General features: G+C 37.0%; 1 protein-coding gene across 1 annotated transcript in view; it reads left to right on the forward strand.

The window, feature by feature from the left end:
- Nucleotides 1-17664: 17664 nt before the first annotated feature.
- The window catches only part of ABI3BP (ABI family member 3 binding protein), a 263744-nt gene continuing 262685 nt past the window's right edge, over nt 17665-18723 (forward strand). The window contains exon 1 of the mRNA XM_047100450.1: nt 17665-17743. Coding sequence (XP_046956406.1) covers nt 17665-17743 — 79 coding nt within the window. The remainder of the gene's footprint in view (nt 17744-18723) is intronic.

An 18723-nucleotide genomic window follows, 5' to 3' on the forward strand; every position in this document is an offset into this window, starting at 1 on the left:
AGATTATTAAGTCAAAGGGTGTGAACATGTTTTAGGCTCTGATAGCTATTGCTAGAGAAACATAAAGGCCTATTTCTTAGTACAAAGAAGCTGTTTCACTGGTTTAGGTGAAACCCAGTGACAGGGCCATGGTAGGAGCCATGCATTCAAGATGGTAAGATTAATCCAGCAGACCTGTCTTAATATGCTCCTTGTATACAACAATGTATACATGCTAGGCTTCCTCAGGTATATAGGAAGGTATATAATCAGCAAATAATAGGTTTGAAAATATTTCAACTAAATCTCCATGTTTATCTTTGTGGCTTTGTCTTTTTAACTCTTTTAACCTCCCTAGGTTAAAGTATGTATGTATGTATGTATGTATGTATGTATGTATTTGAGGGAGAGAGAGAGAGAGAGAGAGAGAGCATCTGTGTGAGTGGGGGAGAGGGGCAGAGGGAGAGGAAGAGAGAGAAAGAAAACCTTAAGCAGATTCCATGCCTAGTACCAAGCCTGATGCAGGACTTCATCTCGTGCGCATGAGATCATGATCAGAGCTCAAATCAATAGTTGGATGCTTAACTGACTGAGCCACCCAGGCGCACTGAAGTATTTATATTTAATATCCACATATTCCTTATGTCCTTTGAATCATCTTGTTATAGTGATTTTGGAGAAATTTCACATCTTTGGGGAAATTTCAAAGATGTTCACATCCTAATTTTCACAATCTGTGGATATGTTAGGTTACATGGCAAAGAGGTATTAAGTTTGCACATAGAATTGTTTGCTAATCAATTTTTCTTAAAATAGGGAGTTTACCCTTAATTATCCAGGTGGGCCAATGTAATCACAAAGATCCTTAAAAATGGAAGAGGAAGGTCAAAGAAAATTCAGAGAAAGGGGATGATGGAAGCAAGGTTAGAGAAATAATATGTTGCTAACTTTTAAGATGGAGGAAGGAGGCCTTGAGCCAAACAATGCAGGCTCTGGAAGCTGGAAAAGGTGAGGATACAGATTCTCTCCAAGGACTTCTGGAAAGGGACACCACCCTGTGAACACCTTGATTTTAGTTCAGTGAAACCCGTGTCAGACCTCTGAAATGCAGAAATGTAAGATATTAAATTTGTATTGTTTTAAGCCACTATGTTTGTGGTAATTTTTTATAGTAGCCATAGAAACAAACACTTAGTTTTTGTTTCTAAATAAACTGTGTTCCTTGGTCACTGACTTTTCCATTTTACATCATTTTCATTTTATTGACTTATCAAATGTTTATTTATTGATGAATCAAACTGCCATTATGAAGAAGTAAAAGTTCTTTCTTAGATGGTAAGACATTGTGCTTGCCTTGCTTGCCAAGATGTTTTCAGTAGGTGAATGGATAAATAAACTATGGTACATGTTGGCAGGGAAATAATATTAGTGCTAAAAATAGAAAGATAGCTCTATCAAACCATGAAAAGACATGGATGAACCCTAAATGCATATTGCTGAGTGAAAGAAAACAAGATGAAGAGGCTAGATACTATATGATTTGAATTATATGACATTTTGTGAAAGGCAAAACTATGAAGGTAGTAAAAAATATCTGTGGTTTTGTAACTTCCATTTGCCACTTAAGACTGATCAGAAACCATCACCTCTGGGAAACCTTTCTTGCATACACCAGGCTAGGTAGGGATAAAGGACTTTCTAGGGTTTCCGTATGGTCTTGTGTTTTCCACTACTGTAAGACTAAGAACACTATTTATTAACCATTGGAGAGCTTTCTTGGAGGGCAAGGAATGGCATCTTCTCTGTGGCCCCAATACTTTACAGTGTTTGGCATACCTTGGGCTCCTCATAAATGCTGGTCAAATAAATGAAATATATCAGTCTACACAATCTATTGCAAAGGAGAATTCTGATTTTTTTTCTTTTTTTCCCCCAAAGGATCTATATTCTTTTTGTAATTTTAGCTGAAATACTTTTAAAATTAAGATTCTTTTTTTTTTTCAGAGCAATTTTAGGTTTACAGCAAGCAAAATTGAGGGGCAAGTACAGATGTTTTCCATACACCTCCTGCCCCTACACATGCATAGTGTCCACCATTATCAACATCCCTACATTTGTTATAATAGATCAACATACATTGACACATCATCAGTTTACTCTCGGCATTGTACATTCTGTGGATTTGGTGATATGTATCCATCATTAAAGTATCATACAAAGTGGTTCACTGCCCCCCAAATCCTCTGTCTCTGCATATTTATCCCTCTGTTCCCACCCACCAAACCTGTCAACCATTGATTTTTTTTTACTGTCCCCATAGTTTTGCTTTTTCTAGAATGTCATACAATTACAAATATACAGTGTGTAGCCTTTTCAGATTGGTTTCTTTCACATAGTAATATGAATTTAAGTTTTGTTCATGTCTTTTCATGGCTTATAGCTCATTTCTTTTTTAGCACTGAATAATAAATATTCTCTTGTCTAGATGTACCACAGTTTATCCATTCATCCACTGAAGTACATCTTAGTTAATTCCACATTTTTGCAATTATGAATAAATATGCTATAAACAACCATGTACAGATTTTTTGTGTGGACATAAGTTTTCAGCTCCTTTGGGTAAATACCAAGGATCCTGATTGTTCAGTCACATGGAAAGGATATGTTCAGATCTCTAAGAAACCATTAAACTATCTTCCAAAGTGGTTGTATCATTTTGCATTCTCACCATCAGTGAATGAGGTTTCTTATTCTTCCATATGCTTGCCAGCATTTAGTGTTGTCAGCATTCTGGATTTTTGCCATTCTGGAAAACATGTAGTGGTATATCAAGGTTGTTTTAATTTGCATTTCCTTGATGACTTATGATATTGAACATCTTTTCATATGCTTATTTTCCATTTGTAGGTCTTCTTTGGTCAAGTGTTTGTTAAAGTCTTGGCCCATTTTAAAAATCAGGTTGTTTGGGCGCCTGGGTGGCTCAGTCGGTTGAGCGTCCGAGTTTGGCTCAGGTCATGATTTCACGGTTCGCGGGTTCAAGCCCTGCGTTGGGCTGTGTGCTGATAGCTCAGAGCCTGGAGCCCTCTTTGGATTCTGTGTCTCCCCTCTCTCTGTGCCCCTCCCCTGCTCATGCTCTGTCTCTCTCTGTCTCTCGAAAAGTGAATAAAGATTAAAATAAATAAATAAATAAAATAAAATCAGGTTGTTTGTTGAGTTTTAATGTATATATATTTTAAGATCTTTTATATTTTGGATAACCATCCTTTTTCAGATGTATCTTTTGTAAATATTTTCCCCCAGTCTGTGGGAGACTTATTCTTATATTCTTATTCTTATTCTCTTGAAATAGTCTTTCACAGAGGAAAAGGTTTTCATTTTAATGAAGTCCAGCTTATCAATTCTTCCTTTCATGGATGTGCCTTTGGTGTTCTATCTATGAAGTCATAACCTTACCCAAGGTCATCTAGGTTTTCTCCTATGTTATCTGCTATGGGTTTTAAAGTTTTTCATTTTACATTTAGATCTGCAGTTCATTTTGAGTTAATTTTTGTGAAGGGTATAAATGTCTAGATTTCTTTCTTTTTTTCTTTTATTTCCTTTTTTTCCCTCACATGTTGATGTCCAGTTTTGACATCGCATGTTGAAAAGAAAATTTTTGCTCCATTGTATTGTCTTTGTTTTTTTGTCCAAGATCAATTGACCATATTTATATGGGTATATTTTTGGGTCCTTGATATGTTTGTCTATTCTTTCACCATTACTGTAGCATTTTGATTACTGTAGCTTTGTAGTAAGCCTTAAAGTCTAGTAGTGTCAGTCTTCCAACTTTGTTCTTCTCTTTTAATATTGTGTTGACAATTCTGGGTTTTTTACTTCTTCACTTAAATTTAGAATCAGTTTGTTGATATACACAAAATAACTTGGTGGAATTTTGATTAGAATTGCACTGAATCTATAGATCAAGTTGAGAAAAATGGACATCTTGACAGTATTGAATACTCTATCATGAACATGGAATATTTCTCCATTTTTTAATACTTTGATTTTGTTCATTGGACTTTTGTAGCTTTCCTTATATAGATATTACATTTTTTCATTTTTGGGGGCTGCTAATGTAAGTGGTATAGTGTTTTTAAATTCAAATTTCACTTGTTCATTGTTGGTATACAGGAAAGTGATTGACTTTATATTTTAACCTTATATCCTACAACCTTATTACATGACTAGAAATGACCATCTGGATAACAGAGCAAGACTCTAAATAGTGTGGAATCTGGTAACGGTGCCCTAAGTCTTAGACTGGTGACCGGATTGATTTGAGGGGTTTGGTCAATACAGCACATCCTGTGCTGGCGAATGGGTTGGGTCATTTGGAATAGGGAATTCTGGTCTTCTGGGAATAATTCAGAGTCCTGTCAGCATCATCTCATGTGATTGGCATTCTTTGACACAATTTAGTGTTCTGCCTGAGCACTGGTGCTAGGAATGAGGCATTTTACAAGTCAAAGGGCACCAATTTTATGTTCCGGCAGTGACAGTGATGATACATCTTGCCACATCTCATCCCATTGACTATCAGACCCTCCCTGTTGCTTTCTCTGTGTCTTTGTATTTCAAGCCCTTGTTCCTGGAATTAATGTCAGATGTTTGCAGTGAATCATATAATTTCAAGGAAGGTTTTTTCTTTTTTTTTTTTTTTTTGTCACTTCAGCAAAAAGTCAGGGTAGAAGATGTCCTCAGCATTGGCCTGGGATAGTAATTCAGAAGAAATTCTTTGAATGCTCTTATTCTCTTCTTTCACTAGATGTGACATTCTGCTTGGTGATGAACAATAATAGTCTGTGGCCTAAGGACAACTGATTTCACTATGTCAGGTGGGACCATGAAAAGCTGAATTTCAGAAAGTTTGTCTTCATCCACAGGTGTTCTTGAATTGCAGATAACTTAGGGATGCTTAGGTGGTTCCTTGTTCCTATTCCCTCATTCCTTAAGTTCCTCTGGTTGAGGCTAGAAGAAGAATATGGAACTGAATGAAGATAAGCTAGAAGATATGGATAGTTGGATGAATGGATGGATTAAAAAGAGAAGAGGGTGGGAAAGCAAAGTCCTCATCATATTTTGATGTCCTTTGGATTCATGTAGGCCTGGATTCCACTCAAATCCTTAAGATGTTTCTGGTTTTAGCTTCCTGCATACCTTTCCAACTTCTTCCAGATCCTCTCAAGAGCCTAGTCTTCTCTTTCTCTATCCTCCAGTCTGTCCTAATGTCTTCATAAGTTCTGTGTAATGACTGGTAATATACTATTTCCCTCTAAGGGATTGTCACATTTTTTCCATAAGTCTCTATAACATAATTTCAGATATAGGATAGTGAATTAGGAAAGAAATTTTATGTTTTAAACCTTCTGATTATGATACACACTAAAGTTTGTGAACCCCATTGACTCACTCTGTTTCTTGGGCAAGTCTCTTAAATCGTTTGAGTTATGCTTTCTCCACCTCAAACTTTCACAGAGTTGTTAGTGAGGATGAGACAGTATAAAAAAATGTATGGATGGGGAAATAATTTAAAAATTCAGCACTCCCAGGGGACTGCTAGAGGAATAAGTAGATCATTTCAGGCTTTAGATTTTAGGTTTTTTTGTTGGTTAATTTGTGAATGAGTTTTGCCAGTGGTGATAAGGGAAGACTAGCTCTTCTAGAAATAAAGTGGGAGGATAAGTTTCAGGAAAAAAAAGTGTTGAGCATTCAATAAACAATGGCTATTCATCACAATCCCCATCACTATCATTACAATCATCATTGTCATCATTCTAATTGAACAGATGCTAAATTCTGCTTTGATAGTCTGATTCTGGTCAACACTTTCCTGTTAGTTTCCTACTTGAATTACAACAGAAATCCTAGTTACAGAGTATTCCACTGAACAATATAAGCATGTATGTTCTTTTCAAGAGCACAAAGATAGACCATATTCTGGGCCCTAAAACCATTCTCAATAAATACAAGAGGATTCAAATCATTTAAAGTATATTTCTCAACTACAATGGAATTAAGTTAAAATTAAAAGCAAAAAGACTCCTGGAAAAATCCCCCAAATATTGGAAACAAAATAACATACTTCTAAATAACCCATAAGCAAAGAAGAAACAAAAGTAAAATAGAAATATTTTAACTCAATGAAAATAAAAATGCAACATATTTAAACTTTGTTTGAGTAGAAAAGAGAAGACACAAATCAGTATCTGGAATGGAAGAAGCAACATCATGGCAGATTTTATAGATATTAAAAGGATAATATGGGAATATTATAAATAACCTTATGATAATACACTTAACCACCTATGTAAAAGTTCAAATTCCCTGAAAGATTCAAACTAAAAAATCTCACTCAAGAAGAAATAGATAATATGAATATTTCTGTATCTATTAAAGGAATTGAATTTTTAGTAAAGCAAGGAAACAAAAAATACCCTCCAAACCCAAAACCTTCCTATAGAGAAAACTCCAGGTTCAGATGGCTTCACAGGCAAATTAATGCTATTGATTTTAAGACTTATTATAAGCTGAAGTATTCAATACACTGTTTGATTGGCATTAAAATGGGACAGATAGAGCAATGGAACAGAAGAGAGAAATCAGAATCAATCTGTGTATATATGGACAAATGCTTTTTGATGAAAGTATAAGATCAATTCAGTAAAAAAATTGTCTTTTCAACAAATGACACTAGAACAATTGGATGTCTGTGTTCAAAAAAATGAACCAAATCCATACCTTTCATCATATGCAAAAAATCAACTCAAAATGGATCACAGATTTAAATGTAAAACCTAAAGCTATGAAATCTTTGTGACCTTCAGTTTGGCAAAGGATTTTTAGCTATGACACCCGTAATACAATCTTTAATAGAATATTGTACAAAGAAAAACTTCTGCACTTCAAAAAACACCATTAAGAGAATGAAACAACAAGCTATGGATAGGGAGAAAATATTTGCAAAGTATATATCTGATAAGGGATTTTTCTTTATAAGAACTCTCAAAACTCTATAATAAGAAAATAAACAATTCCCACCACTGCAAAAACTCAGCAAAAGATTTCAGACAGACAGACACACACACACACACACAGACACATACACACACACAAAGACAAACAGATGGCAAATAAGCACTTGAAAATATATACAGCATCACTTATCATTAGGGAAATATAAACAAAAAGCAAAGTAAGATACTACTATATTCCTATTAGAACGGCTAAAATTAAAAAGTCTGACATGCATGTGTCAGCAAAAATATGGAAAACTGGAACTGTTTGTGTAAAGTTGTACATCCACTTTGGAAGAGTTTGGCAGTTTCTTAAAAAATTTAAATGAAAACCGACCATGTTATCCAGCTGTTCCACTCCTGAATATTTATCCAAGAGAAATGAAATAATGCATCTTCACAAAGACATGTATGCAATTGTTCATAGCAACCTTATTTGAAATAGCTAAAATTGGAAACAGCCCAATGTCCATCAACTGGCAAATGGATTAAAATTGTGGTCTATCTATGCAATAGAATACTACTCAGCAATAAAGAGGAATGGGCTCATGATCCATGTGACAACATGACTTGCATTATAATTATGCTGAATAAAAGAATCCACTGAAAAATAGAGTGCATGCTGTGCGATTCAATTTATGTAAAACTCTCAAAACTGCATCCAGAGTATTATAATAGAAAGCCAATCTGTGGGTGCGAGGGATGGGGTAGGAGGTGTGGAGGAAAGAGGGTGAGATTAAAAAGAGCCATAAGAATTCTTCTGGAGGTGATTGGTATGTTTGTCATCTTGATTGCAGTGAGGGTTTCCTAGGTGAAAATATGTCAAAATTCATCAAATTGTATAATTTTGTGCAGTTTATTTCATGTCAGTTATACCTTACTAAAGCTGTTGGAAAGATTATAAAAATATAATAAAATATAGTAGGGAAGAAACTGGTTTGAGGAATAGTATACCCACATTCTTTTTAAGGGTATTTTAGACACTGACATGCTACTTTGAACTATTTAAATATTTTTAAGGTACTAGATGTAGGGGAGTGAAATAACCTTTTGGGGGGACTAACACATAAGATTCTGTTGAAAATACAACTTTTGAAAATGTGAGTATTTATTTAGAGAAATATTTCATATTTTTATTGTGACTGCATAGTATTCCATCATGTACCTATACCAGTATAATTTATTAGTGATTGGGTGGATGGTTTCTGCTATCTTACTATTACAAAAAATATTGTAAATATTATACGTGCATTCTTTCATATTTGTGGAAGTTTCCTTTCTTTTTTTGAAAATGTGAGTATTTAGGGGCGCCTGGGTGGCGCAGTCGGTTAAGCGTCCGACTTCAGCCAGGTCACGATCTCGCGGTCCGGGAGTTCGAGCCCCGCGTCAGGCTCTGGGCTGATGGCTCAGAGCCTGGAGCCTGTTTCCGATTCTGTGTCTCCCTCTCTCTCTGCCCCTCCCCCGTTCATGCTCTGTCTCTCTCTGTCCTAAAAATAAATAAACGTTGAAAAAAAAATTAAAAAAAATAAAATGTGAGTATTTAAATAATAGTTTAATTTAATGCTCCAGTCTTTAGTAGCAAATTAAGTGCTTGGCAAAGGAACTCTGAGAAAAGTTGGTTGAATCTTTTCTATACACTTCACATCTTCTGAATTGATGTCTTTGCTGAAGATCAGGCCTACATTGTGGAGTACTCTTCATTAACTCTTGTGTCCATATACTTTCAGCTGTAGTAATTACAACAACAACAACAACAACCAAGACACCAATAGCCAATAGTAACTGAGTGCCTGTCCTGGGCCAGGCACTATTCTAAGCATTTTACATGTAGTAAGCTATTTATTCTTCATAATAACCCTATCAGGTAGAGAATGCTCTGCCTGTTTATAGAATAATTTAGGCACAAAGAGGTGCAAATATAAATTATCTGACCAGAAGTGACTTAAACAAGTACATTGTTGTTTATTTACTGTATAAATTCTCTACACCAAGTGCATAGATAGAGCTTTCCAGGATTGGCCCTAAGGTCAATAGCATAAGGGCCTAGGTGAGGTTTTTTAGACTTCTCTAGGTCCTTCTCTTATGGCCACAAGTTGGCTGCCATACGTCTAAGAATTCTTTTCTCATTTAATAATAATTAATAATTAATATTAATAAAGCAGGAAAAAGGGGGTGGGAAGGAGCCATCTTCTTGTATGTTTCTTTCATCAGAAAAATAAATCTTTGCTACAAGCACTTTGGAAAATCCCCTTACATTTATGGGCTAGAACTTATTCACATGGGCCTCCCAAGGTATCTTCTATGATGGGAGGCATGTGCTCTCAGAGAAAGAAGGACAGAGAATAGTAATTGGGTTGGCATCAACAATGACTGGACTACTTTGATATATCCTGCCAGAAATGCAAGATCACATTCTCAGTGATGGGTCCCTGACACTTTAGGAGCTGGAAATTTGTAGACGAAATTCCTTTGTCCTTTGTTACTTTCTCTGTTTGAGAAGAACTTCCTATATTAGTTCAAGTTTAATAACAAAGAATAATAAAAGCATGTAATATTTATTTTGAAAAGAGAGACAAAGAGCCAAAAGAGAGTGATTCATTCATTCAATCTTTCATTCATTAATTAAATGACAATTCAAAATATCGATGTTGCTCATTGTCCATGAGTAGAGTTTAATGCTTGCTGAAACCGTCAAGATCAAAGCTGCATTACAGAACAGCAATGATGGAAATCTTTCACATCTGGGCTGTCCGATACAGTGAGCACTAGCTACATGTGATTGAACACTTGAAATGTGGCTAGAATGATTGAGGAACTGAATTTTTAGCTTTAATTAATTTAAATTTAAATAGCCACCTGTAGCTAATGGCCACCATACTGAACAGTGCAAGTATAGATCAAGGAAATACTTTGTTTTCACTTTCTTGTTTCTATTTATTTTCCCACTAGAGGCATTATTACATGATGTAATTCTCAACCTCAAATTTTCAATATTCTTAAAGTAGTTAATTATCACGTCAAATTATTATTATTTTTCCTTAACTTCGAACACAATTATTTTTAAGCTGGGATAGAGATAGAGATGAGAAAATTAGAGTGTCACAAAGCCCAAACACAGAACATCACAAATTGAAATTTTGTGCACTTGTGTCACTGTCAGAGATTGGTACTTTAAATACCCAAATTATTCAACTATTATATGTTGTAACTTCCTTTTTTTATGTATAATTTTTTTAATGTTTATTTATTTTTTGAGAGAGAGAGAGAGAGAGAGAGAGAGAGAGGAGAGAGAGTGTGAGCAGGGGGAGGGGCAGAGAGAGAGAAGGAGACACAGAATCTGAAGCAGGCTCCAGGCTCCGAGCTGTCAGCACAGAGCCCAATGCAGGGCTTGAACTCACAAGCTGTGAGTTCATCACCTGAGCCGAAGTCAGACGCTTAACTGACAGCCACCCCGTGCTCCTATGCTGTAACTTTCTAAGAACAATTTATTATTCTCAGTCTAACCTCATTACTACCTCTTTCCTTTTTTATTGGGATTTATTTTTCTAATTAGATTTGAAATGTGACCTTTCCTTCAGATTCTTGTTCTGTACTTTATTTCAGGGGATAGCTATAGCCAAGAGCCCACAGTGCCTATCCTATGAGGGAGAAGTGCCTTCAAATTTGCTTCAAAGAAGTCCTTTGTATTTCCTTATTTCTGTTTATTCTCTCATTAGAGACATTATTATACAACATAACTCTCAACTTCAATCTTACAATATAACGAAGCATTGGCTGTCTCAAAACAATGCAAACAAATCTGGGAGGTGTCTAGGCAAGGGTTACTTCCATTAAATAATAAACTAAAAGGATCTGGGATCTCTTGTTTCAGAGACTATGATCATGACTATTCCATCCAAGCCTTTAAAATACATCCAGTTTTGGGGCGACTGGTTGGCTCAGTCCATTAAGTGTCCAACTCTTGATTTCAGCTCAGGTCATGATCTCATGGTTTGTGAGTTTGAGCCCTGCGTCAGGCTCTGTGCTGACAGCATGGTACCTGCTTGGGATTCTCTCTCTCCTTCTCTCTCTGCTCTCTCTCTCAAAATAAATAAATAAACATTTTCAAACAATAAATAAAATACATCAGGTCTTCCATATACCACAGTCAACAGTGTGTAAAAGTCAGCCTTCTGGCAAAAGTTCCTGCCTAGGATGTGTTCATAGGATCACCATCCTCTGCCTTGCCTCATTTGCTGCTGTCTCCTACTTTCCCCATGCTTCCTCAGACTCCCTGATGCTGTACTCTAACTTTCAGGACCCACTTCTGACACATTCTCCAGATTAAAATTCCTTCTCTGGTTTTGGCCATTATCAAATTTGGCCATCATCAAAAAGACAAGAAATCAACAAATATTGGTAGGATGTGGAGAAAAGAGAACCCTTGTGTCCTATTGGTGGGAATGTAAATCGATGCTACTAATGTGGAAAACAGTCTAGAGGTTTCTCAAAAAATTAAAAATATAAATTCCATATGATACAGTAATTCTACTACTGGGTATTTATCCCCCCCACACACACACCAATAAAAAAAAATCACACTAATTAGAAAGAATTATGTGGAATCTAAAAAACAAAATAAAGAAACAAAAGCCAGACTTTTAAATAGAGAGAAGAAAGTAATGGTTGCCAGAGGGGAGGTAGGTAGAGGGATGAGTGAAGGGGATTAAGAGGAACAAACTTCCAGTTATAAAATAAGTCATGGAGATGAAAAGCATAGCAGGGGGAATATAGTCAGTAATACTGTGATTACATTGTATGGTGACATATGGTGACTACACTTATCGTGGTGAGCCTTGAATAATGTATAGAACTGTCAAATCATTATGCTGTGTACATGAAACTAACATACGTCGACTACACTTCAGTAATGAAGAAAAGGTAGAATTTAGACAATACAAGGAAGGCAAACTGTACAGCTCAGAAATGTGTAACTTAGGTCTTAAACTCATTTCCATCTGAATAGAAAGAAAGGATTCTTTATATTCTTTTATAAATACAAGTTGCTTATTACCTCAAGGTTGTGAAGCCAAAACTCTAGAGGTCCAAATGCCTATAGACAGACTGAAAAATGACCTATAAACTTAGGCATTTAAGGGGCACTACTTCCCTGTGTAAAGAGCATGTGGAAGAGAACTTTATGCTTTGGTCACGTGTACCCCCACTGGAGCAGGATACTTGTACAATTGAATCATGAGTCTCCTTCAGTACAGTAATCACAGCAACAACATTTGGGCTAAAAATATGGAACACTGGCATACCTCTTTCAAATATGAGTCATAATAAAAAATTATTTTTATTAGCATCCCGTAGAAAACCACAACATCTCTTTACATATCATTCATTGTAGATATATAAGCCTTTTAAAATATCCCGGTGTAGGACCTTATGTACGAGACATTAAAATTGTGAAATGATAGGTAAAATGACTGCACTGAGTTTACATCCAAGATTAGAAAGATTTATGAGTTTTAGTGGAAGTCCCATTTGAAATAATGAAATTAATACTGAATGCTTCAAAGGCCAAATGTGAAATGAATGAAACATATGATGTATGTTTAGAGTAGCGTTCTGGTTATCCTCCTGTCTTTTGTCTACTTCTGCAAATGTTATGTGATCATTGTACCAGGATTCCATCAGGACTTACTGCTGTGTAGAGAAGGAAAGCAGAAAACAGTTTCCCAGATTCTCACTTTACATATTTTGACACAACTCCTGTGTGTCAAGTTTATGTATCCCTGACTTTGTTCCAAAAAAGAAAGAAAGAAAGAAAGAAAACATGAAAGCAACTTATGAAACCACATAAATTAAGACTCCAAGTAAAATAAGCAATAAATAAGGGTGGGGATTAAAAACAAAGCCAGGAATGATGCCAGAACCTGCACACCACAAAGACCTACACACTTAGTATGGGTGGGTGACGCATTGGCTCCGGTTTTCTATCAGTCACCACAGAATGAGAAACCTGGTTACGGTGTCACAAAACAAATACAGTTGCTCAGAAAAAATTACAGTCTTTTTTTTTTTTTTGATACATAAAGAAAAGAGGTTTTTCTCCAGGGTTTTTATCAAGAGCATACCATATGATTTAATAAACAATGTCTAACAATACTCTTACTATGCACAACAGAGAATCTCATAGCTGATTCTTCTAGAGGTCTTGAATGTTGGTGATGCCATTATACTGAAGATGATCTAAAAAAATATTATGGAGTGGGTTGATCTTATTATCAAGAATTGTGAAGGGTTGAGATTTTACCCTATGTGTAAGCTAACATGCATAGTTCACAAACCCTTGCAGGAGACTCAAGACTCCAGGGTCAAAGACAAAGGACGGTTTATTTACTCACAGAAGTATCATTAGCCAAACATTCTAGGAGCTCAGATTATCCACAGAGCAGTGCAGAGATACAGGTGATGCGTATACATGCCGCAGAAATCGTCAGCTTAGGGAACGTGAATCTTTGATAATAGGATATAAGCATGTGTTTCCTTTGCCCCAGAGGGAGACATTACCTTTTATTACATGGGGCAGTAAACAAACTTCTATCTTCCAAAGCTGTTTGGTATACAAACACCTATGAAGAGATAGTCTAGAGCCCAGGAAATCAGTATTTTGCTTATACTATACACAGAAACATGAGGGTCCCTTGGAGAATTGTCCCCCAACAATTGTGCATTCCAGATCATAGTCAAGCTTTCTCTAGCTTGATCCATTTACACTGTCTGGAGGAATTGATGGATTCTGTCTCATTTGACACTTACTCATCATACTGCATTCTTATTGTATTCTAGGCGCTAGCTACAGTGATAAACAGACAGGCATGGTTCATCCTTTCACAGAACAGAGAGAAAATATAAATATATTTTATGTGCTTTTCAAGAAGTTATTCCTAAATGTCCTCTCAACAAGGTTTTTTTTTGTAATAGATTTTATTTTTTAATTTATTTTTATTTATTTATTTTTTAATATATGAAATTTATTGTCAAATTGGTTTCCATACAACACCCAGTGTAGATTTTATTTTTTAGAGCAGTTTTAGGATCACAGCAAAATTGAGTAGAATGCACACAGATTTCTCATATACCAACCCACTATGCCCTCACAAATAGAGATATACTATATATGCTTTGCGTTCTCCTCTACCAACATCCCTTATCAGAGTTTGTTACACATTTGTCACATTTGTCACAACTGATGAATTTACATTGACACATCATTATCATCTGGAGACCATATCTTACATAAGGGTTTATTCTTGGTGTTGAATATTTTATGGTTTTTTAATGTTTGCGTGTTTGTTTACTTTGAGAGAAAGAGAGAGAGAGTGCGAACAAGGGAGGAGCAGAGAGAGAGGGAGAGAGAGAATCTCAAGCAGGCTTTGTACTGTCAGTGCAGAGCCTGATGCAGGGCTCGAACTCATGGACTGTGACATCACAACCTGAGCCAAAACCAAGAATCGGGCGCTTAACCAACTGAGCCACCGAGGTGCCCCTATTTTATGGGTTTGAAAAAATGTATACAAAAAGGTTTTCCATGAATATCAATGACAATTCAGTCTTCTACAATCTCACAAGTAATGGAGCTTCACATTTTTAAACCTACAGATAAATACAAACACAAATGCTGGCAGAGCCATTTGAACCAGCACTTTTGAACCAGCATTCTTTTGTGACAAGTGAGAAGCCTAACGGAGATGCGCAAATTACTCCATAGGCATCACCTTCAATATACTTATTTTCAGAGGGTAATTTTTCCTTAAAAAGGGCTTTAACACTCCTCTGATTACATGACCACATCCCTGAAGTTTTATCTCATATAGCAAGGTATTTAGAGTTCTTCTGGAGTATTTGTGTACCTCCTCTTTGGGTTAGAACTCTGACATGACTGAAAACTTTTTGTTCTTTGCGAAGGTGAATTACCTCCTTTGACATGGTCTGTTTCTTTAGGATGTTCCTCCTCTCTGGTCTGAGGAGACCTCTAATACTTTAACGACTTCACTGAACGCTCATTGTCTTACTAGCTAAGGTAATGCAGCCATCTTTTTTCTGACAAAATAATTGGAGATTGTCCTTTCTTTAATTAGCCCCCAGTCAGTTCCAGACGGCAAATACCGTTTGCTAATGTCGATCAGACTTAGCCTGCGGGCCAAGCAGAGGCTGATTCTTGAATTCCATTACCTAACCCTGGGACCAGCCCCTCACACTGTTGGAAGAACCAGCCTTCTTTTCAATATTTCTGCTGTGTTTTTTCCCCCCTCTTAGAAAACCTGTCGTTTCCTGCTAGCACAGTGGCCTCACTGGCTTAACTTGATGGCACTGGCATATAGAAGCCAAGACAGCAGTGCCAGCTGGATGAAGGTCCAAATTTGAGTTCGAGAGAGCTGCCTATTCAAGTAAAAAATTAGAGATGAAAAAGACCTGTTAAATAACCCAATCCCTTCCGTAGCCAGTGCCAGAGCATTCCTATGGTGAGAGCTTAGACCTGGCTGGCTCCAAATGACTTTAACAATGTGCCTTCTCACGCTTTTTTTGGAAGATGGGGCTGTCTCTTCAATTTTTCTTTTGGTAGCTTTTTTTGACTAGAATTCTATTTGACTAGCATTATTCCACTTCCCACTTAGTGTTTTGGTTCAGCTACAGCAAACCCATGAAATGAGCTATTTTCAAGGAGTCAATATAAATGTATGGCTGACATTTCAAGTGCTTTATTAACTCTGTCATTCCAACAATGTGTGTATATTTGGGGCAGAAGATGTAGAGGGGATAGAGGACATACATGGGCTTTAGTGGTAGACAAGTGCAATTAGAACCATAGTCCTTCTTAATTGGAGGATTTATTATGGTCCCTATTGTTGTTTTCCATGGCTTTCCTTTATTAAATGTTTTCTGTGTGCCAGGTGCTATGGTTAGTCCTGTCCAAACATCCTGCTAGCAAATTTATGAAATTGGTACTATCATTTCTAGTTTAGAATTTAAAGTTTAGCAATTAAGAGTGGGTGGGTGGCTCAGTAGATTGAGCATCTGACTCTTGATTTCAGCTTGGGTCACGATCCCAGGGTCATGGAATCAAGTCTGTGTCAGGCTGTGCGCTGAGTGTGGAACCACTTGAGATTCTCTCTCTCTCTCTCTCTCTCTCTCTCTCCCTCTGCCCCTCTCCCCTGCTCTCTCTCTCTCTCTCAAAAAAAATTAAATTAAATTAAAATAAAAACAAACAAACAAAAGACTGGAAATTCTAGAGTTAAATTGCCACATTAAAATGCCAGCTCTAGGGGTGCCTGGGTGGCTTGGTCGGTTAAGCGGCCGACTTCGGCTCAGGTCATGATCTCACGGTCCGTGAGTTCGAGCCTCGTGTCGGGCTCTGTGCTGACAGCTCAGAGCCTGGAGCCTGTTTCAGATTCTGTGTCTCCCTCTCTCTCTGCCCCTCCCCTGTTTGTGCTCTGTCTCTCTCTGTCTCAAAAATAAACGTTAAAAAAAATTAATAAAATGCCAGCTCTAATGTAGACAAGCACTATGACCTCAGGCCTTTCTCTTAGCCTCTCGACGCCCTGTTTCTCCATCTGGAAAATGGGGGATGATAATGTCTGCTTGCTAGGTTATTTTGAGGTATAAAGTCTTAATATATGTGAATTGATTGGGTCAATGACTTGCAAGGAGCAAGCCCTTGAATTTATGCAATGTTGATGAGATATAGATGGAGAAATTTGCTCAAAGGCACATAGATCCAAATTTAGACTGCAGTCAGTTCTGTTCCAGAGCCTACCCAAATGATTAACCATGAGAATACACAGGCTCGGTCAGGAGACTAAGCCTTAGTTTTTCTCACTGGTAAATGGGAATAACAGTGTTTCTCCTGTATAACCACTGTGATGGTTAAAATGCAATGATATAGGTAAGGACACTAATCTAGAGTGTGGCCCAGAGCTGGGGATCGATTAGTAATGTGATTTCTCCATTTCTGCATCCATATCTCTAGAATATATGCATGTGTATGTTTCTGTGTGATATACATTTATATGTACATATGTGTTATGTATGATGAATTGCTATGTAATCACTGACTTACTCTTAATATTTTCTCATAATATTGGAACTTCAGGATGGTTCAAAGTGTACTTTTAGGAGTTTACTCCCATTTAAAAGAAGAATTGGATTGTTTTACCAGATAATTAAAAACAGTTTCCTTCCTAATAAGGTTTTTCTTTTGTTCCAGTGGTTTTGGGCATGCCTTCTCTGGATTTTTAAAAGTAGTTCATCAAATGGTTAAGAATTGCCTAAATACTATTTCTCTCACAAATATAGACTGACCAAAATTTCAAGTTTTTCTCTCACAGAGAGGAGAGACAGTTACAACCTAACAGAGAGAAATGTGATGCTATGTTTTTGCTGTTGTGCCTTTTTTTTTTTTTTTTTTTTTTGGTGTGTGTGGGAAAGGGTGTGATGTCATTTTGTCTCCACCCCCTGTGAGTAAGCCCACAGCACAGCTAAGTGCGGCCGCCCGCCTCTGTCACTGGGAGACAGTCCGCTTAAATGCAGCTTCAGGGCTGCAGGACACCCACCAGCATTACTCCCCGTGCGAGGTGGCAAATGCAACATGCTCTCCAGCTTGGGGTGTCTACTTCTCTGTGGAAGTATTGCACTAGCCCTGGGAAATGCACAGAAATTGCCAAAAGGCAAGTAGCTCTGATGTTTTGTGTTTTAAAAATAATTTTTAAGAGATACTAGTTTTTAAATGTCGATATTAAATGTGATCTACTTTGCCAGGTCGGGGGGAATACAGTTATTCCGTGGAGTCAGAGTTCATATGCGTGAAGGAGTTGCTTAAACTTTTACTTCTTTTCCCCTCTGTTATTTATTTTTCAACTGGATCTCTTGAATGCAAAAAATGAAGACCAACTTCTTATTAGGTTTAACAGACGTTCACAGTAGCTTGAATGCTATGGATTCAAACTACGGTGTTTGTATACTGAATCATATGTGGATGGGTTTTCTAGTCTGTTAAAAAGAGTTGTTTGGTGTTTTCATTCCCCTTCCCAGAGACTAAATGAGTTCTGGCTTTAGGTTTAAAAGAAGCTAATTCTGAAACTTTGAATGGTGTAAACCTCACACGTACTTGCTTGCTAATCTGGGGTTTGAGGGACTCCAGGCAGGTCACACCAAAGTAGGGTCATGTGCTAATTTGTAGGCACTTCTCTCCAGGGGAGTTTGCAAGAGGGTTTGATCTGCTGGATGGGACACTCCCCCTTTTCCTGGCTAAATTGCTCTCATTTTAGTGTTGGTATTTTGTTTATAAATGCCATCAAAAGAAAATGGAAATTTCTAAATTTAGACCCTAAAAACAATCTTTTGAGCCCATCAGCACCAAAAGAAGAGCTTGCCTCTCTCCTATCTTTGAACGTAGACGTTGCATGTACTTTTTTTGTTCCTTTGCAGAGGCGCTTTCTCAGCCAACTCTAGGTCAGGGAAGGCTTTTTATGGCTGCAGACTGTTGTAGTCAGCAGGACTATGAAAAACAGGCTGGAACTTACTATACGGTTATGACGGAAAATATTGGGGGTAATGTCTTGTCCAAAACCTAGGGTCAGAGAGAGAGGGTGTTAGTGTCAGAATGTCCAAAAGATCCTTCCCAGGTCCTCCCTCTGGGTAGTGTGTT

This window comes from Lynx rufus, unplaced genomic scaffold (assembly GCF_022079265.1).
Source record: "Lynx rufus isolate CCGP_SWC_20201006 ecotype Redwood Valley unplaced genomic scaffold, mLynRuf1.p SCAF_5, whole genome shotgun sequence".
Lineage (NCBI taxonomy): Eukaryota > Metazoa > Chordata > Mammalia > Carnivora > Felidae > Lynx > Lynx rufus.